We start from the raw sequence: 21,316 nt of genomic DNA, 5'->3' as shown, positions 1-21,316 counted from the left end.
TCGCTGATGCTCTAAACAAGCGCGGAAATCTAAGTATTCTATCAGCAGTTTTTCAGTTTAATCGGTCTTAAAATGTCTGCCTTATCCTGTAATGTAGAGGTTTCGAGTCGAATTCCTAAGCTACTAAAAGCAAATGAGTTTATCTAAGCATTTTTAGAATATTTTGACAATGTACCAGAAATATTGGCAATAAGTTCGCCTCAAATTCTTTGAAATATCATAACCTCTGCCTGTATTTTGCAATCAAGCGTGATGACATAAAAAATAGTCATCAATCTATATTTCTAACAAAACCTTATCATAGATTAAAGAACAGAAAACAATTGCCGTAATCACTGATACAATTATTTATGCACTTCTCAATACAAAAACGCTCCGTAGACGTACAATAGAGTGAATTAAACCCGTTTTCATCAATAAAGCAGTACCGTCAGCTTCAATCAGCACACGAATGAACGTAAAGACTAAATGGACGGACAGACAAACTGCGGTGTCAATGAATGCAAATTGTGCCGGAGTGACGGTAACCGCGAGAGAGATGTACTAATGCAATCTGTTTAGCTTTTATTAATAAGATGTTTGCAATTACTAAGTGGGTACTAATTATATGCTTTTTTAAAAGTATATTTTAGAATAAACACTTTTTTCTCATAAATGCTTATTTATTTTGATACAAGAAACAATAATTATAATAACAGTAATATTGTTGGTCCTATGAATTAGGGAGCGACCCTGTTATCATATGATACATCGGGCACGGTACCAGATTCCGGACTGTTATAGACCATATGCCAAGATAAATGAGAAAGTGCTTGGGGTTAAAATAATCTTATACTATGCTCTTTGAATTGTAAATAATGAGTGAGAAAAAACAGTTAACTTGGTAGCCACGGTACTACAAATATACGAGGATATATCGAATTCGTACAAATCCCACACAACCAATACTTGTGTGATTCACAAGTTATTATTGTTTCAGTTGTACCTGCAGTTGCATGCGATTTCTTTTACACTAATGTTCACACGACTTGTTTTCAGTAGTAATGGATTTTGTGAACGAAATCAATGATACGTAAGTCGATTAGTTTATTTGAGTTAGTGGTGGTATAAGCGACTGCAGGTAACGAGGTGTGGAGTTTGATTCTTGAGTTGATCAAAGATTAAGGTTTTGTAATTAAGCGGTTTTGTGTGCAAATGCGAGTGTTTGATTCCCGAGTTAAGCTAAGTGTTGTTTTAGCTTTGTTTTGGAATTCTCTGAATAGTAAACGGGAGTTTGGTAACGACCCTGGTGTATGGCAATAGGCTCATCCTTATAGGGTGGAACCAACAATGTTAATAGAGAAAAGTATTTTAAATACCATGTGTATTGAAAAAAAAAATTGTATACCTAACAGACGTAAAGTGATAAAAATATAATTTATATAATGTCTTAAATTAATACACTCGAGATTTAGCTCAACAGACTTATTTATTCATAAAATTAGACAATTTTAATTTGAAAGCTCCTCAAACTCTATGACACCTACGTTTCATTAAGAATTTAGTAATGCCATCTGCCGGACAAGTTGCCAACTAAATGAATACAACGTATTAATTAAACAAAGTTAGAAAGTTGTCAAATTATAATAATTAATTTGTTGAATGTTTGAAAGGGTGAAGATACGGAAGGGAGGCTTTTTGTGTTGACTGACAAAAGGGCATGAAGCTCTATGTTAAAGAATTGAATAGATACCTGAAATAGAAACAAAAAAAAATTTGGTTATTAAGACATGGTTAATGTGTCAAAATCATGTAGGGTACCATCATTTCGATAGGAGTATAAGTTGTGAGAATTATAGGCACAATCGTTTACTTGTTCTACCGATATTTTGGAATGTGTTTGCTCACAAAAATATTAAGTATTTCTTATCAAGTTGTTTGTCAATCACGTTGTTTCGAAAAAGATGTGCTATAATGTCATACTTGTGGTGAACAATGCTCCTATTGGTCGTAGCGTGATGTTATATAGCCATATAGCCTTCTTCAATAAATAGGCTATCCAACATTAAAATATTTTTCAATTCGCACCGGTAGGTAGTTTCTGACATTAGCGCGTTCAACCTAACAAAAAAACTACAATTTTATAATACTGGTTAAGAAGATTGGTTGGTAAAACTCTCGCCTATATTAATGATTCACAACAATTGAATTTAAAATAAGACTTTGTATGATTTAACATTAATTTGACTAAAAACATTAAAACATATTTCGTCTCGTCGTAGATTTGTTAAGTTAAATATATTAATGTTATTTTCTACCGGGTCCGTAAGTTGTAAAATGTATCACATCTCGGGGATATAATTCAATTCTTTAATACACGAGTGACGATGTTAGGCGGTCGGTAAATCGGTAACGACATGAAATATGTACTATATTTTAGTATATTTCTTTGTAGATATATGTATATTTTAGTCAAGAGATATTTTTTAAAACATAACTCATCAGTAAGAACTGTATTTTATATGTATGTCTAAATAAATTAAATTCAAATATCCTTTAATTAATTGAATAATATTTGACAACCATTTGAAACAGACCTAATATTTTTAGCCTACCACCGTTTCGGAAAAGCTGTTGCTCGTAAGAAGAAACGGCAAAAGACTCTTGCTTTGTATATAGGTATAATCTTCTTCTGAAAGGCTTATTGATAACGTAGCCATTTTTAGTCATTATGATTGTATATTATTATTATTGTGGCAAACTGTTAAATTAAGGCCGAAGCCTTAATTTAACAGTTTGCAGTTTTCTAATAATAAAAAATAAAGTAAATACGAATATTTACTTTATTTTTTATTATTTTACGTGAGAAAATATCACATGAAATTGAATATATTTTTCTAGAAACCCAAATCTTCTCTCCACAAAACTCATCTTGCAAAATTCGAGCTTCTCAGAAATAAGCTTGTGTTTTTTATATTTTTGAACAGCATTTTCTAGAAAATGCTAAGCTCAAGTTAACTGGGAACACAATCCTTTGTTCAGCTTCAAACTCACATTTCCATATGTCCCATTTTCCAAGAAAAATCCTCGAATTTTTTGACAGCTTCTACTGTCGCAATTGACAATATTTATTTGTCACGTCTATTGGTTTGTTAGTCATATGAACGCAATTATAAATACTAACAATAGAAGTAGGTGAATGAAATCTTTTAATTATAATGAATCTTTTAATCAAAAACGTCTGAATGTAAATCGCAGTCAGTTTTTGACGGCTGTTTGTCGGCAGTGTATCCAATCATAATGTGTCGGATTCGATTCCCGGGTTGGGCAATGTACTATTGGCCTTTTTTTTAAATTGTAGCCTGGAGTTTGTTAACGTGCTAGGCAGATAGCAATAGGCTCACCCTCTATTATATGGAATTAGCTTTGTTAATGGCGAAACGTAGGTGAATAGCACCTCTGCCTACCTTCGGGTGGCGTGATATTAGGGGTCTAGCAGTCGGCATTTTTGAAATACTAGATTTATTTATTCACTCCCTTTTTTAACATGTCAATTATCAAGTAATTAAATCTGAAAATGTCATAACTCACGTAAAAACATCAAATTATTAACAAAAGGCACTAAATCTGTATCAGCTAACCTTTTTCCATCAGCAGGCTAAATATATCAAAACACGTTGTTTTAGGGTCCCGTTTCAATCAATAAAGCTTGTCATCGTGGCAGCCTGCTAATTTGATCAGCGCATTACTATGGGGAATGAACGCGCTGTTTGTATTTTTAAATGTCTTATTTAATATTTCAGAGGATTTGAAGCTGTCAAGTGGGAGTCAGACCAGTCGATGACGGGTTCCGAACTTCGGAATAGTATTTTGATGTGTTGATGTTTCATGACTTACAAAAATTTCTTAGGTTCCTATACAATAATTTGTATTAATTCGTAATTCGGCGAAAATATTTGTAAAATCCGTTTATTATGCTGACCAATAGGTATCTAACTTTTGAATTATCAAACTAAATGCTGATATCCGGGTAATACATATTCGTTTCTTGAATTATTGCTTTTTTCTGACTGCCTTTGAAATTTTATTGGTTTTTGACTAAGATTACTATAAGAATTGTTATTCAGTGAATATTTTTACTACAGTTCAAAATAATTCAGTCAGACTATTGCTTTTTGAAAACGGAACTCAAAGAATACAATATTTTAGCCTAAAATGTAGATGTGGGTTATTTTTATACTCAATATAATTACGCTGGCTTTACGTTACATACACGTTTCATAAAATGAGAACATGTGAAATTAACTCCGTTTGCTGATAAATTATTCGTTTTATTTCACAAAATAATGAAAAATCCGGCATCCTATGGAACTCTACAAAAATGTTTCTTATTCCTGTATATAATAGTAAACTATTGTGATTCTAGTAGACAATAAAAAACTGTTTGTAATTATTTTTATTTCGTCACGAATGGATCATGAATGAAAATTATTGTGTATTTTTGTTGTTAATTGTAGAAAAAAATACTATTATATTTTTTAGGGGTTCCGTACTTAAGGGGTAAAAACAGAACCTTATGACTCAGACTTCGCTGTCTGTCATCAGGCTATATTTCATGAACCGCGAGAGTTAGGTAGTTAAAATTTTCACAAATGATTTATTTTTGATGCCACTAATAGAATAAATACTAAAAATGAAAATAAATAAATATTTAATAATAAAGTTAATACAAAGAACGTGATTTTTAGACATTTTTTTAATACGGAACCGTTCTTTGCTTGTCCAACTTAAAATGAAAATAAATAAATATTTAATAATAAAGTTAATACAAAGAACGTGATTTTTAGACATTTTTTTAATACGGAACCGTTCTTTGCTTGTCCAACTTAAAATGAAAATAAATAAATATTTAATAATAAAGTTAATACAAAGAACGTGATTTTTAGTCATTTTTTTAATACGGAACCGTTCTTTGCTTGTCCAACTAAAACTTTACTACAACTTTATAGGTGTTTTTTATTTTATCGTATTCATTAAAAATTATAAACTATGTTATGAAAACGTCATAAGTAAACTAAAAACGTTTGAAGTAAACCAGTATATGATTTTACCGGAATCTATGAAAGGAAACTTGAAATAACAAATTAAGAGTGTAAATTAATTGTATTATACTTATTATTTATTATTATGGACTGTATTCTTTTCAATTGAGGCATTATAATGCATATTGCATATGTTTTGCAACATAATTTCTGAAACATAATATTATTATCTCTATTTTTTTCTCTGCCTACCCATACGGAAAAAAGGCGTGATTAAATATGTGTTTTACTGTAGCGCCTTTCTCAGAAAATAAAATCAATTAAACAACATATCAATAACATTTTGTAATACATCCTGCAGAAATATGGCGTCTTTCATCTCCATCCAATTTCCGAACAGAATAACTTTATTTGAGTATCGATATTATTTGATAGACATGTCATGGTTAATCAGTGATCAACGTATCAACGATCCTGAGAAATATTGTATTAACTTTATAATATATCTGCAAGTATAGATAGAAGAAATATTTTATGCGTGGTATTCGTAACCGGCGGTCCGGTATGACCAGATGTATGGATGTGAATGAGGCAAGGGAAGTTTGTAAGGATAGTACCAAGTGTCTCTGCCGATGGGAAAAGTGTGATAGTAAGTATATATGTTAGTAAGATTTTTTTAAATATACACTTAAAATTTTAGTTAAGACAACTTTCAGGATCTATCTTGAGTTGTACCTAAAGACATTTTTACAAACAACTGACTTAAAGTACTGCCTAATCAAAATTAAAAGACAACTATTTGTGGAGAGCACAAATCGTATTGAATCGACATCCCCTATGCAACGTCGTAAACCATCTTAACCATTGCGCGCGGATGAAGTCGAATTTTTAAGTCATTAGTTTTTTTGCGATTGCTGCAATTTTTTTTTTTAGTTTTACTATCCTATGTTTGAGGCCAAAGCTTATCTCATAAAAATACTTTCAAAAATCTCACAGTTCTATGTTAAAATGCTTACATAGTGCTATGTAAGTTAGATATGAATGTAAATATATGTAGTTATGATTATGCAACGGATATATTCTAACTTTTTTATGTATAACAATACTAGCTATCGTAGTTGTGCTTAAAAAATGCACCATATTTGTGTGAAAAAGCGTTTGATTACTATATTTTTGATAACAGTTAATCTGTTATGGTACTTACAATAAGTTCACGAGTGGTTTTTAAATAGCTTTTGTTGTTTTTTTAGCTTTATTTTACTATATCAAGCAGACAATGTCTACCATGTCTCAGTTATCCACTTTTCTTGGATCCTAAAATAGTTTTTGTAGTAACTAGGTGCAACTAACCGAAAACGGAAGAAAGAATTTTCTTCGTCTGACGATACCTTGGGGCTGTAATAAGACAGGATAAAAAGAGAGTAAGTTATGCCAATAAACTAGGTACGAAGACGCTCAGCTTGAACAAAAAGCGTCCACCCATCTTTGTAGTCTCCGCACTTAAGGTTGCTTAACTCACTGGTCGCTTACCGATAGGTGATTTGAGCAACTGACTGTTACAATACGGAAGTTAAAGTGTAATAAATAGAAATAGACATAATTTTCAAAATATAATTTAATTAAATTTTTATTAAGTCCCCAACCAGCACTTGACCAGCGTGGTGCACTTTAACCACTCTCTCATTATGATATGAGACTCTTGCCCAACAGTGGGACATTAAAGGGTTAAATTTATTAATATTTTAATTTTATTTCATACTATTCTTAGAGTACGGAGGAAACATGGCGTCTTGAACGTCGCAAACATAATTGCGTTACACAGTATTTAATAACATTTACGGTTACAAATTCGACTAACTAAAATTAGTGGTTCATTGAGAATAAACTAACACGTAATAATCGTAATAGTGTTATGTAACTTTAGAAGTTAATTACTCAATTGTCATGTTGAATTAATAAACTAATTAAGTTGATTTAACACCAGGAATGTATTTTATTAGATACGTTCGTCTTACACGAGTACTATTTATGGAATGCAAGATTATAATAAATTCATTTGCTTAAATTTAATTTGAGGAGAGCTTTGCCCGGTAGTTTGATAATCACGGCATAAAAATAATAATAAAAAAATCCATTTTAATATTTTATCAATGTTTTTACAGACGTTTTTACAGGTTAAAGTTATCATGACCAAAAATATCGGACCTATTTGTTGCTCCTTCATTTAAGTTCAAAATTCAGACGCGTCACCGAAAAATCAACGTGTTTTTGTTTCAAAAAGTATTCATTCCTATTAAATTAATATGTTCTTATTTTAAAATCATTTTCTTTTTAATTTTAACTCATTTCATATACAGACACGCATGTAATTGAATATTCTTTTTAAATTCTCCGTCTAGAAAAGTAATTTAATTTTAAAGTCAATCACATTCTTATTCCTTTGACAATCCATGTGTTATAAAATATTGGTAAGTGTCGTTGACATATGACAGGTAATCAAAAAGCCTACATGTTGAAATTTCTTAGAACGATGTGCAGTCAATTGAATGAACTTTTAAATTATTTAATCCGTAATAGGCTTCGTTTAGTCTACTGCGGTACATGCGGTATAAAAAATACGATTAAATATGGAAAACACTTTTAAAACCCTTTGATGAGAGTATAAATAACTAAAGAGTGGTCTCAAATTTTCTCAATACCGTATTTTGTATTTGGAATGGTCGGTGTGTGCTTTTTTTTTATTTAATTTTTACGTTAAAAGGAAAAAATCCAGAATTTTAATCCAAAAAAATGTAAAAAAAAAGTAGCTTACACCCTGAAACATAAATAAATAAAGTAAAAATGCACTAACCTTTGATTTTAGCAGCAAAAAACAACACCAGCAGGATTCGCTAAACACTCATAACTTTCGAACGAAACTTGTCACGACGGCGTAACGCGCGGGAAAGTTGCCGTCAACTGATGAAAAGCGCGCGAAAACCTCGCTACTTACGCACACGGCCCACCAATCACAGCGGCCGTACGCCTCCGCTACACACAACCAACCAATCACGTTAAAGGGGAAACACTTAAAAACTTTAATAGGTTTTTCATGTTGACACTTTTGAAATGCTTTCAAATTATTGGAAAAATTATCATTATCTTTAGATAATTACGTGAATAGCTTTTCGCGTAATGCTTTTACGTAAAATATTGGATTTGACCATGTACTGATAAAATGATTAAAGGCGCCGCCTTTTTATTAGGCTTTTTGGGGGACTTTACGTTGACAAGCCTACGCTTATATGATTCTAAAACTTTTATTGCCAGCATAAAGCTACGATTATATTGAAAATACCCAATTAAAAAAAGTATGTTCGATGGTTTTAAAATGTAACCCTCCCCCCTATCTCTACCCCACGTTAAAATAGTGCGTTAATTTTAACAATAATGAATAAAACATAATAAGCCCTGCAATTAAATACTGTAAAGTACATAGGTGGTGTTTACTGTAAAAAACACAAGAGGTGTTGTAAAACTACTAAGTAGGTACTCATGATTCGTTTAAAACTTGAATCCTACATAGATTTATGAATGACATTTATTTTACTGATGACTTTAACGTATCAAGGATCTGTCAAAAACTGAAATTGAAAGTTTTTTAACTGATATTGAAAAAACCTACTTAAAGACAACCTATTTTCCTGAGGTTGGAATTAGTACCAAAATAGTATTCGTAAACTTGAAAAAAATGCTCACTCCTGTACCCTTTTTATCGAATAAAACCATACACCAAACTTTAATTCTAGCACCTTATTGTGGGTGTGTCAAAACAAAACAAAGACATTATCCAAAGACAAGCAAAAACTCTTCAAGTTATTTTTTATTAAGAACTTGTAACAATCACTGTTAGTAGGTGTTCTGCATCAATTTGAAGCCGTGGGAGTTTGGCTTAATATTAATCCTACGTGCGTATGAAATCATGACGCAATTTCACGTATCATAATATTATATATTATCGTATTATTAAGCGTTATTAATACCTATGAGTAATTGGTGAATCAGTAGGTAAGTAACTCCATGGTGCAATTAGTCAGGTGGGTACTATAATGCTCAGTATTCGGTTCAATTTCCGCACGGAAAAAATATTTGTGTAGGTACATAGATCCATAATATGGGGTCCGTTATGCTAGAAGATTTAAGCAGAGGTGTATGAAAAGTCGGGGAAAATTCTTTTCGCATTATAGTAAGTATGAACTTGTAATAAAATCTCTTTGGCTTCAAGAATCACAAATTATGACATACACGGTTCATTAGGTTTCTTTCAGTGAGCTCGTGAGGTACCCAAATATCGAGCTTTTTTGTGTAGAGAAAAGATTTTTTTACAAGTTTATACATACTATAATGCGAAAAGACTTTTTCCCCGACCTAATACACCCGCATTAAGCCATTCTGATAATGTTTGTCCCATGTAAATAAATATTTGTAGTAAGTACTACATGTACTGTAAATTAATATTAGTATAATTTATAAATAATATATTATTTCTGGTTTGATTGTACTTTGAATCTATTATAGGGTTCAGGAAATCGAGACTATTCTAAGATGGCGCTAGTGAACCGAAGGTCCTGTATCACTCACTAATTTGACGTAATATGTACTGAAATAGATTCTTAAGCCCGTGTTTCCAAGAATGAAGAACAACTGCACAATTGAAAAATATTTTATCTATACTTATACTTAATATTATAAAGCTGAAGAGTTTGTTTGTTTGAACGCGCTAATCTCAGGAAATACTTGTCCAATTTGAAAAATTATTTCAGTGTTAGATAGCCCATTTATCGAGAAAGGCTATAGGCTATAAAACAGAGAGAAGCGGAGTAGCAACGAAAAATGTTACAAATACGGGGAAAATTATGACCCATTCTCTCTTATATGACGCAAGCGAAGTTGCCCGGATCAGCTAGTTTGCTATAAAGATCTAGACACGTGTTTCTCCTAAAGGTAGAAATTGTTAGTTTGGGTAATTACTGCGGTCACGGAAGCTTTTTGACTTAGAGGCTAATCGAGTTTTTATTGTAGACTTAACTACGGAAGTGTTTTGCTCAAAACACTTACCAGATTTTACTCTTTCTTTAAGCTGTCCTGCTGAAAATAGCTTTGATAGCAATTAGTTTTATTTGTACTTACTCCTTACGAGAGCGTTTTGTATGCTAGCCACAAATTCTGTAAAAGAAAAATATATTTATATAATGAAAAATATGATACAGTTGGACAACTTAATAGAGAGCCTAGTATTAAAGTTACGCGGCTGGCAGTTGTATTCGAAAATAATATAGAGCATCGATGGCGTAAGCTGTTTTATACAGCTACTTAATTTTGGCCATAGAATTATTCTGAAAGTCTAAATATATCTTGAATGTCAAGGCTCTCTACTAAGTTGTAATATGTATTCTAATAGACCAGTAGCTCGATTCTCTGCTACAATCGACTACCGACAATCGACCTATCATCGAAAAATATTTGGTCTTGTATGAATTGTATGAAAATCTGATCAGCGCCTCTGTCGGGTGTCGTAGGAAATATTTTGGCAGTGCATTCTAAGTATCAAAATTTCGATAGTCGACAGTACCGACTGTATAGAATCGCGCTACAGGTATGATGTTATAATTTTACTTAAAATTGCCTGTATTAGACATAAAAAATACGAAACATAGTGTTTATTATTATCAAACCACAGGAAAAGTTTATTTCACGCAACAGTGAGTTCCAACGTTTTTATCAAAAAGTTTTCAACTGCCACCACTGACGATGAATGTGATAAATGTACATACAAATATGTATTTATCTAGTAGTGTGCTTTTTGAGTCAACAACATGAACTATGTGTAGACCTATAAGAAGTTAAATAACCAAAAGATTGAGAGAAGAGAGATTATGAAAAGAGACTGAGAGAGAGAGAGAGAGAGAGAGAAGCCAAAAGTTCTTTCAAACTTCTTAGCCGCAGCGGTAAACCGTGTGGTAACAGTTTGATATGCAACCGCCTTTGAACCACCACTCAATCACTGTGGCACTTGCATACTAAACGGGTACGAAGGCGGGAATCGGGAATCAACGGGAACACGCATTTTACCTGGGCTGTCTCCGTCTGAGACATCGTCCAATGTAACCTGCGCCGAAACGTTAGGCATTCTAAGGTTGCATTATAATATTATGTGTACTAGTCGCGAGAGTTTAAAAACTTTATGTTGCTTAATTGCTAGACCTATTATTTGTTTGAGAAAAAAATGCATTAATTTACTATCCTAACCTCTAACCTTCAATACTTTTCCGCCATACTCCAATCCCAGTACAAACATCGACCTCCAGTAATTACAGCCACGTGTACATAACATAGGTACATAGGTGAATTACAGTGGTTCAGTGGCAACAAACACTTGTCGTGTTTGAACTAGACGAGATTGCAAGACTTCAAACGAGTGCAGACAAATAACTCTTAGTACTGTATTGTAAATAACAAAGTAATTAACGTCATATGTAGTTAAGTGTTTTAAGATGTTTTGTAGGTGAAATGTGGTAGAACATTTAATTGAGCTGCTCAAAAGCATTATAATAAATATTAGGTCGGGGAAAAAGTATTTTCGCATTATACATAAAATCATAACTTTTAAACTCTCGCGTTGCATGTTTAATGTATAATAGAATACGGGAATTAACGCGAACACGCATTTTACCTTAAAATGCCTAACGTTTCGGCGCAGGTTGCACTCGCCGTGGTCCCAGGCAGACTGGAGCAGCGATGACAGGACTTCGTGTATATGAGGCGGACGAATGTCCATCCACCCTCATATTTTGATTTTTCCAACCGCCAACACACACTACACTAACCGTGTCCCTATTCTGTGAGCTAACCGATTGCGAAACATAGCGAGGTTTTGTAACAGTAATCACTGGATTCCACGTCGCGGATAATTTGAAGCCGTCTTCCCGATTGAAATTTGGATGTTTCTTGATTTCGATCGCTTCACGAACAATCCTCGAGTAGAAATGTCGTTCAGTGGAGAGGACTTGAGGGCGATGGAATTCAATCCAGTGATTAGTTCCTGCTTCGAGTAGATGTTCCGCAATGGCTGACTTGCTGATTTGACGGTTCTTAACAGCGGCGATATGTTCCTTGACCCTTTCAGCTATCGACCGCTTAGTCTGGCCTATGTAGGAACTACCGCAGCTGCAGTTGATCTTGTAGACACCTGGTGTTTGAAACGGTAGTACATCCTTCGGTGTGCCCACCATGCTGCTGACTTTTGCCCCCGGCGTGAACACTGTGCTGATGCTGTATTGTTTCAATACATTCCCGATCTTATCAGTCACTCCTCTGACGTAGGGCAAGTAGGCGGGCTGTCTGTTGACCTCCGGATGTTTACTCCGTTTCGTGATCCTGTTCCTTCGTCGACTTACGTGGTATCCGTTCATTCGTAGTACCTCCTGAAATGTTCAAATGTGAGTTTAGACCAACCTACGATTAACATCTTGGCCAAAGGCATGAACTTCGCACTAACGCCTAAGCGAATTCCGTTCGAAAGTGTAATCAGTAGCGTCGAGGAAACGATTGCTCGTAATAAAATACCGCCCGGCGACGCCGATACCCTGCGACAGGACGTTGCGGTTATATTACGAAAATCGAAGGTTCCAGCGAGTAATACCACTGCAGAAGAGCGTCAAGCACTGAAACTTATTCGGGATAACCGGGATATATTAGTGCTTAAGGCCGACAAGGGAAACGCCACTGTAGTGATGAATACAACTGATTACCAACAGAAAGTTCGGGATTTGTTATGTGATAACAAGGTATATAAACCGGTATCATATAACCCTACGGCTAGAGTAACACGACGAATACGGACGCTGATACAGGACAACAAGGACCTTTTCACGGAAGACGAGTACGAGAGTCTGTATAAACCGAAGTCGCATCAACCACCGAAATTATATGGCCTGCCCAAAATACACAAGTCCAACGTACCACTGCGGCCTATCGTGAGTCAAATCGCCTCTCCTACTTACGACCTTGCAAAGTACGTTGCGTCAGTATTGCAGCCACTTGTGGGAAATACACCGTCTTTTGTGAAAGATTCGCGGCACTTCGTCCAGATTATTAAGGACCTTAGATTGGAACCGGGCGATGTCATGGTGAGTTTTGACGTCGAGTCGCTCTTCACCAATGTTCCAATTAAGGAGTGTTTGGACGTGGTAAAGACCAAGCTAGAGGACAACGAGATGCCGTTTAACTATATTGATCTTCTTAAAAACTGTTTGGACGGCAACTACTTCCTTTTCCAAGGCCAACATTACCTTCAGATTGATGGCGTCGCAATGGGCAGCCCCGTTGCCCCTGCACTGGCTAATCTCTGGATGGAGCACTTTGAGGAGAAAGCATTGGCACTCGGACCAAAAACCATACGGCTTTGGAAAAGATATGTGGACGACATATTCTGCATTATCCAAGGAGGTCAACAGGAAGTAGATCAATATCTAGAACACCTAAACTCCATTCACCCTAAGATGAGGTTCACCTACGAAATGGAGACGGACAGGTCGTTGTCATTCCTAGATGTGAGGGTTGCCGCGAAACCCGATGGATCCTTATCACACTGTGTTTACCGGAAACCGACACACACAGATAGATACCTGCACGCTACATCACATCACCATCCCCGTCACTTGCAGTCCGTTATGACGTCACTGAAGAACAGAGCTCATGACCTCTGTGACCCTGAACATGTTGGGAAGGAGCTGGAACATGTTCAGGAGGTACTACGAATGAACGGATACCACGTAAGTCGACGAAGGAACAGGATCACGAAACGGAGTAAACATCCGGAGGTCAACAGACAGCCCGCCTACTTGCCCTACGTCAGAGGAGTGACTGATAAGATCGGGAATGTATTGAAACAATACAGCATCAGCACAGTGTTCACGCCGGGGGCAAAAGTCAGCAGCATGGTGGGCACACCGAAGGATGTACTACCGTTTCAAACACCAGGTATCTACAAGATCAACTGCAGCTGCGGTAGTTCCTACATAGGCCAGACTAAGCGGTCGATAGCTGAAAGGGTCAAGGAACATATCGCCGCTGTTAAGAACCGTCAAATCAGCAAGTCAGCCATTGCGGAACATCTACTCGAAGCAGGAACTAATCACTGGATTGAATTCCATCGCCCTCAAGTCCTCTCCACTGAACGACATTTCTACTCGAGGATTGTTCGTGAAGCGATCGAAATCAAGAAACATCCAAATTTCAATCGGGAAGACGGCTTCAAATTATCCGCGACGTGGAATCCAGTGATTACTGTTACAAAACCTCGCTATGTTTCGCAATCGGTTAGCTCACAGAATAGGGACACGGTTAGTGTAGTGTGTGTTGGCGGTTGGAAAAATCAAAATATGAGGGTGGATGGACATTCGTCCGCCTCATATACACGAAGTCCTGTCATCGCTGCTCCAGTCTGCCTGGGACCACGGCGAGTGCAACCTGCGCCGAAACGTTAGGCATTTTAAGGTAAAATGCGTGTTTGCGTTAATTCCCGTATTCTATTATACATTATACATAAAATCTTTTCTCAACACAAAAAGGCTCGATATTTGGGTACCTCACGAGCTTACTGAATGAAACGTTATGATCCGTGTACTCATTTGTGATTCTTAAAGCTAAAGAGATTTTATTACAAGTTCATACATACTATAATGCGAAAAGACTTTTTCCCCGACCTAATATAATGGGACAACTCACACACGGTCCGCTAATTCCAAACAAGCAGAGCTTGTACTATGGTAACCAAATAACTAATAAACATTTTTTTTTTCTTGTTCAAAAAGACAACTCCCTCACTAAGAATTGCTCTTGTGTCGCGGGGACTTTTACAAACATACAAGCAACGGACACAAAGCACAACCAGACTCGAAACAATTATTTGTGGATCGCACAAATAATTGCTTCGTGTGGGAATCGAACCCACGACCTCCCGACGCAATGGTTTCGGCGTGGCGACCTAAGCCACTGCGCCACGGAGGCAGTCTGAGTCATACTTATATACTTCTAAATACATACACACACTTACCTATATATTTATACGTGAAGCAAAAAACTTTGGACCCCTTTTTACGAAAACCTTGCTGACGCAGAAGTATGACATTTGGCACACTTACAGTTTATGTGTAGGAAGAGTGCAGAACAATAATATTTTTTAATAATAATGCTTTTAAAGTACATTAAATCAAATAAATAATACATCACACACACTACCACGCATTTGACATTTGTCTATACATAGAGCACTGGGATAGCCGAATTTCGACTGCTGGGCAACCACTGGTATAGATAAATTGATAAGCAGGCTCGGAACAAATCGTCGTGCTCATCACATAAATATTAAATTTGTCCCGGGTGGGATTCGAACCTGCCACTCGCAGCGCTGCGGTTATTACGGCGATGTGACCGCGTTAACGACTGCGCCACGGAAGCAGTATTCGAGACTCAAGCATACGAGCTTTTGCCAAATGTTTTTTCTCTTTCTCATAAAAACCAGCTGTCTTGACCACTACACTTTCTTTTTAGGATGACCGAAGCTCATGGAGGCAGAACTCATTATTAAATTATAAATTTAACCCAGTAATGTCCCACTGGGCAAGGGTCTCCTCCCGGAGTGGGGGAGGAGTTAGACCTTAAGTCCACCACGCTATGGTCAAGTGCGTATTGGGTGGATTACCATTAGGACTCATTTATCAAAATATATTTTTTATAATAGCTTGTAGATTCTGATCCTGACAAAAGGAGAAGACTTGACTAGAGAGCATATGAATATAAATACACATTCACAAGTGTATATTGCATACGATATTGGCTAATGTTTCGTTCGAGCATTAATACCAGTATCAACTAACCTATTGTAATAGAAACATTATTATTCTGAGACAATACAATTTACATATTCGAGCCCGACTTACACACGAACATTTCATTATTAAGTTTCCCTCTTATAAAATCGAGAGATCTCAGTTGACAACTATTGAAAGCCGTTGCTGTACATTGTTTTCATGTAATGTAAAAGTATTGGACGTTTGTTACTCAGTTACCTACATCAAAACTACATTTTTGTTTTTTTGGATAACGGCTGTACATAAATCGTTTTAAAACCTACACATAGGATACTTTTTATTCCAGGTTTTTTTTCAGAAATATTCATTTACGGATATAAGCCAGTAATGTGAGCTGGGAAGCTGTTGGGCTGCTAACTTTGCTCTTCCACAAAAATGTATTTCTACATACACACGTGACTTCCAAAAGTCATTAGAGAGATTTGATGTACAAAAATGCAACAAAATCCTGATTACAAATACAAAAATCATCAGAAAAACATAGATGGTTGACGGCTGTGTTGTAACAACATTGATTTTTAAATAAAAACATCCGCTACGCAACTAACTTGATTAAATTAAATGTTGTGTCAATAGTCAACTAACTACCTTCTATTTCTATTTGCCTGGTACATAGACAGAATTCTCGTAAAGTTCTCGTGGCTATCTCTTCTGGGAACAGAATGTCATACCATCAAATGTAAATGGTTCTATGTTATCTGTCTATATTCTATATTGAATGTAACGTGTAGGTTAGTATCGCATTGTGTTTCAGGAAACCGAACTTACATGTGTGACGTATGGAATAGTAAGAATATTGCGTCATGTGAAAAAATAGCTATTTCTTTTTTTAGAGACAATTTTTGATAGATTCTAAACTCCGCTTGTCTTAACTATAATACTCTTTTAGCTATGGGAAGTCCTAAGAATGTGGGTCTTTTAAGTACTTGTAAGTAAGTAAGTATAAAATAAATATTGCATGTTGTTTTATTGAAAGACAAAAATGGCCCACAAGTAAGCGATATAAATGCAAGATACGTGCACATGAGATACTTGAATCTGTTGTAATGGCCGTTTAATAGTTCGCACGTCGTGTAAAGAATGAGTACTTATAGATTCAAGATGTATTAAAACTATTGCAATTGAAATGTCTATTTTCCGAGCTTGGCTCAAAACGGCTCCATTTTGAATATAGCTTGCTCAAATAATAGAAAATATACCTAACAAAGGAAAGTGCGAAATACTTAGATGTTTACAAAAATATCTATTTACTAAAAAATCAGTCTTGAAACAAAAATTGGTATGACAGGCCGGTTTAAACTGGCTCGTAGAATCTATCAAGTGCTGTACAAAACATCAGCAAATGGCTAATTCAATACAACTTGTCTATCAAAGCAAAATGGCCGTATAGTGTATAGGTTACAAACATCGAGTTCTGTTAATGAGTAGGCTGAATGTCCAATTACCTTTGCGTTGATTACCAATAGTCCAATGGCGCGAACGCGTGCGTCGATACAAAGGAAACAGTTTTATACACCATTAAATTTCGTTACAAATTATTATCAATATTTCGTAGCACACGTGCGAAATGTTGCAAGTCAAAGGCTTGCTTTATTTGCTGAATTAACTCCATTGTGAACGGCCAAATGTATGCTTTCACGAATCCTTTGTTATTGTTCTGTTGTAAAATGTATTTTTAATGTCTGTGATGAACTATTGAGTGATTGGGAAATTCGGAAGCGTATTTTTAACAGTATAGAATAATGAAAAGTGTATATTACCGTCCCACTGCTGGGCACTTCTTCAATTAGGACTATGGCTAGAGGACTGACATGCCCGATTCTTCAGTTCTATATAATAAGACACTGAAAAAAAGCAAGCTACTGCACTAGATTTAGTTTGTGTATGCGTCTGCCGCGCAGGGATTCGAATCCTGGGTCGGTCCAAAAAGTATTTTCTGAGTTTTCCTATAGTGAATTGCTCAGAAATTGTCCGGAGTTTGCAACTCTAGGTCGTAGACCTACGTGCCTCGGAGAGCACATAAGGCCATCGGTTCTGTGCCTCAAAACTCACTGGTCGTGTCGGCTAACCGTCCCGCCGGACTAAGAGAGTAAGGACATGGAGTCTTTACCTGAGTATTGTGTAGGTCTGTACACACTTGGACACTATAAACAAAGTCCTGCACAGTTTCAACGACCAGGAGAAAATTACTTTGTAGGCTTTGTAGATTGTAGCATAGCATAAAGAAATGACCTTAAACGAAGAAACCACAGACAAATGTCTGTTCTTTAACGATTTTTTTTTTAATTAGCGTATTTCACGGAAATCTGGACCTTTAAGACTAGCGAGCAGGACGATTACACAAGAAAGGGAGTTCTGAAGGTAAAAATGGGAACCCTTTGCTCTGCAGTAGGATACAAGAAACGGCTAATAGGTACTAAAATTTAGGATAAAATAATACGTACGTAATCCTGCATTACACCTACCAAGTTGTACAGATGTTACTATAACAACCCCTTCAGATTCCTAGTATTCGTTATAATTATTGGTAATAACTATAAAGGCCACGCAAATATTTTGTTTAATGTGGGAACATAATGTAACTTACATAGTTATATACATATTTAAAATGTCTTGAAAGTTGAGAAGAAATGTACGAAGCCCTTTTTGACTTTGTATTACTATGCAAATTCTATAGTTTGAACAAACCTTTATTAGGCAATCACAGTTAGTTTGTTATGTGCCCACCGTAACCAGTTTCCTACACTTGGTTAGTATTGTCGACATATAAAATAATTATAGGTTCTGATGCTGACTGATAGTAGATGGCGGTAAAAAATCGCTTCTGAGTTATTTTCTTAGCAATGTCTGCACTTTTGCAAATAGGCTCACACCAAATTAAAAAGAAAGTCATCAACTATAATAGCCATAAGCTATTGGAAATCTATTGGTCTATGGTCTATTTCAGCAATGCTATATATTGCAGTCTCAGTGCAATAATTAAATATAAAGCTACTTACATACCAACCACTAAGAACAATAAATACCTACCAATAATTTATTTTATTAAGTTTCCAAGGTAAAGGCTCTTAATAACAAATGACTAGGGACAAAATTCAATAATTCTATTGTACTAAAGTTATTAAAGTTTGAATTTTCACCGATTGAATTTTCTCTTGTTTGCAAAGCATTGTAATTCTCGTCTTTATACAATGTGAACGTACAATAGATGCCATCTGTAATTATTCAACTTGAATGTAAAAGGCAAACGGAACGATGTGTTTGTTCCCACTTTTGTTGAACCATTGTTAAATAGAAAACGAGAAACTTCAGAGACATTTTGTTTTTCCTAGTTCGCCGAAGCGATAACAGATGTCGCTGTATTCAGTACGAAAAATATTGCACGTCCGTTAAATCATTGAAAATTCTTGTTATACGTCAGCATTTCAAATATAGAGAATATAAGTTCACTCTTGCGCTTACGAATCGTTAGAATATTTGTATAATTTTGTTACACGTATTTCTAATTTTAACAGAATAATTTTGAGTTAATGCCATCTGTCGAATTCTGTAGCAACTATTTGGGCGTAAATAGTTACCCATGACTTCATGGCTCATGCTAGAAATGTTGTTCGGTGAAGTAAAATTCGAGGCGGAATGCGATGCGGTAGCTGTCAAAAACTCAAATTGGCGTCCTGTCAAAAGTGCTGCCAATAGTCTACGTTTTCGTTTTGATTATTACAAATAAGTGGTTATTTACTGTAATATTCCAGTTCATATATTGTTTATTTCTATTACAAGCTACCGCTGACAATCCAGGTATGTTTCAAAATCATTTTCTTTGTTTATCTCGCTAACAGAATTCATAGGTTATGTCGATAAAATTTTATCGAAATTTTGTTTATACTTCTCTTTTTATGGTGAACAAAGAGCCTATTTACTCTTAATTGTGTGACTAAATTAGCGCAAACAAGAATGTCCTCAATTTTTCTGCTAATTTTGTTAATATAAATCTAAATTACTTCGATTAACATTGTCTTGTATACCGACCAAAACCATTGAAAAATACGTTGCAGAATGTCAAGTCAAGACAACGAAGCCCCTTTGCCCGACGGATGGGAGATGAGGACTAGCCGTTCTACCGGCATGAGCTACTACTTGAACATGTACACTAAGAAATCTCAATGGGAGCGGCCGGAAGCTCCCGCCGACCCTGGCGAGGTTCGTTGCAGCCATCTGTTGGTGAAGCACGCTGAGAGCAGACGCCCATCGTCCTGGAGGGAAGAGAACATCACGCGTACGAAAGAAGAGGCTTTGGAACTACTCAAAGGGTACCGTAAGCAAATCGTTGCCAACGATGCTACGTTCGCCGAGCTCGCGTCGAAATACTCTGATTGCTCTTCAGCTAAGCGTGGAGGAGACTTGGGCATGTTCGGCCGTGGTCAAATGCAGGCGCCTTTCGAAGAAGAAGCTTTCAAACTCAAGGTGGGACAGCTCAGTCGGCCTGTTGAAACTGATTCCGGTGTTCATATCATTCTAAGGACTGCTTAAGTGCAAGTGATGAGTGAACGCTTCTATTTGTTTTGCCAAAATTGTTCTCAACTATAACTCAACTCCAGTTTACTTGTTATCTAATTGTATTGAATATTACCTTGTCGATGTGGATTCATATTAAAACTAATTTACTCTCCAATTGGATAATTGAACATTTTAATTAAAACCCTCATAAAAAGCCACCTATATTACAAAAGTTTGTTATAAAATTTGATTGAAGATAGCTTTAGCTAATTTACTCTGCTATTATAAGTGCCATTCTTATACTTGTCAATTTGCTACTAAAATATTTAGACATTCTCATTCTAAAGTTTGTTGTATTTACGTTTTCACATCTTCATACTTGTTTAAGCATAAATTCAATAATACTCTATATCTTATCAGAAAAGTCTTGTCAAACATATTGTCTCATGATCACAATTAACAAATTCTTAAGCCGAGTAAAGACTGGTTATAATTTATGACTGAATATGATATTAAGCATTGAAACCAGGTATTCATTATTTTCTACTTTTGTTAATAAAATTGTGCTCTATTGGAACTGTTAACTTGCATTTCATTAATATTACCAAAGTACATAGTTCTGTGGTTGTGTAAGAATTTGATTTCAATTCCAATTAAGTTCAATTTGTATGGACTACTGCTGATCCATTTCAGACCAAATTATGTGATTGTAGTTGACTGATTTATCTGTAGCCAGGGGTTAGTATTGTCAATTCTATATTCCTTTTGCAAGATAAAGTTTATTGATATTCAAACTATTGTATCAGAAGAATTGAAGGACACAAATAAACATGTAGATTCAGAGCAGTATTATTTTATTATACTTTGTTCACCATAGACGGGGAG

At 35.5% G+C, this 21,316-nt stretch overlaps 2 protein-coding genes across 3 annotated transcripts in view; one reads left to right on the top strand and one right to left on the bottom strand.

Moving 5' to 3' along the window:
* The window catches only part of Tk (Tachykinin), a 97,427-nt gene extending 89,452 nt beyond the window's left edge, over positions 1 to 7,975 (bottom strand). Inside the window, exon 1 of the mRNA XM_076128766.1 lies at positions 7,873 to 7,975. The gene's annotated coding sequence lies outside the window, so the exon portion shown is untranslated. The remainder of the gene's footprint in view (positions 1 to 7,872) is intronic.
* An 11,584-nt stretch (positions 7,976 to 19,559) lies between these two features.
* Positions 19,560 to 21,316, top strand: part of dod ((peptidyl-prolyl cis/trans isomerase) NIMA-interacting 1 dodo) — a 47,248-nt gene continuing 45,491 nt past the window's right edge. The window contains exons 1-2 of one of the 2 annotated variants that reach the window (XM_076128402.1): positions 19,576 to 19,732; positions 19,990 to 21,274. In XM_076128402.1, coding sequence (XP_075984517.1) covers positions 19,991 to 20,464 — 474 coding nt within the window. In that variant the 5' untranslated portion in view covers positions 19,576 to 19,732; position 19,990 and the 3' untranslated portion in view covers positions 20,465 to 21,274. Of the gene's footprint in view, positions 19,733 to 19,989; positions 21,275 to 21,316 lie in introns of those variants that run through there. The other variant, XM_076128401.1, reaches the window with a different exon arrangement.

Source organism: Anticarsia gemmatalis, chromosome 21, assembly GCF_050436995.1.
Source record: "Anticarsia gemmatalis isolate Benzon Research Colony breed Stoneville strain chromosome 21, ilAntGemm2 primary, whole genome shotgun sequence".
NCBI classification, from domain to species: domain Eukaryota; kingdom Metazoa; phylum Arthropoda; class Insecta; order Lepidoptera; family Erebidae; genus Anticarsia; species Anticarsia gemmatalis.
This window is presented reverse-complemented; position numbering and strand designations above follow the sequence as displayed.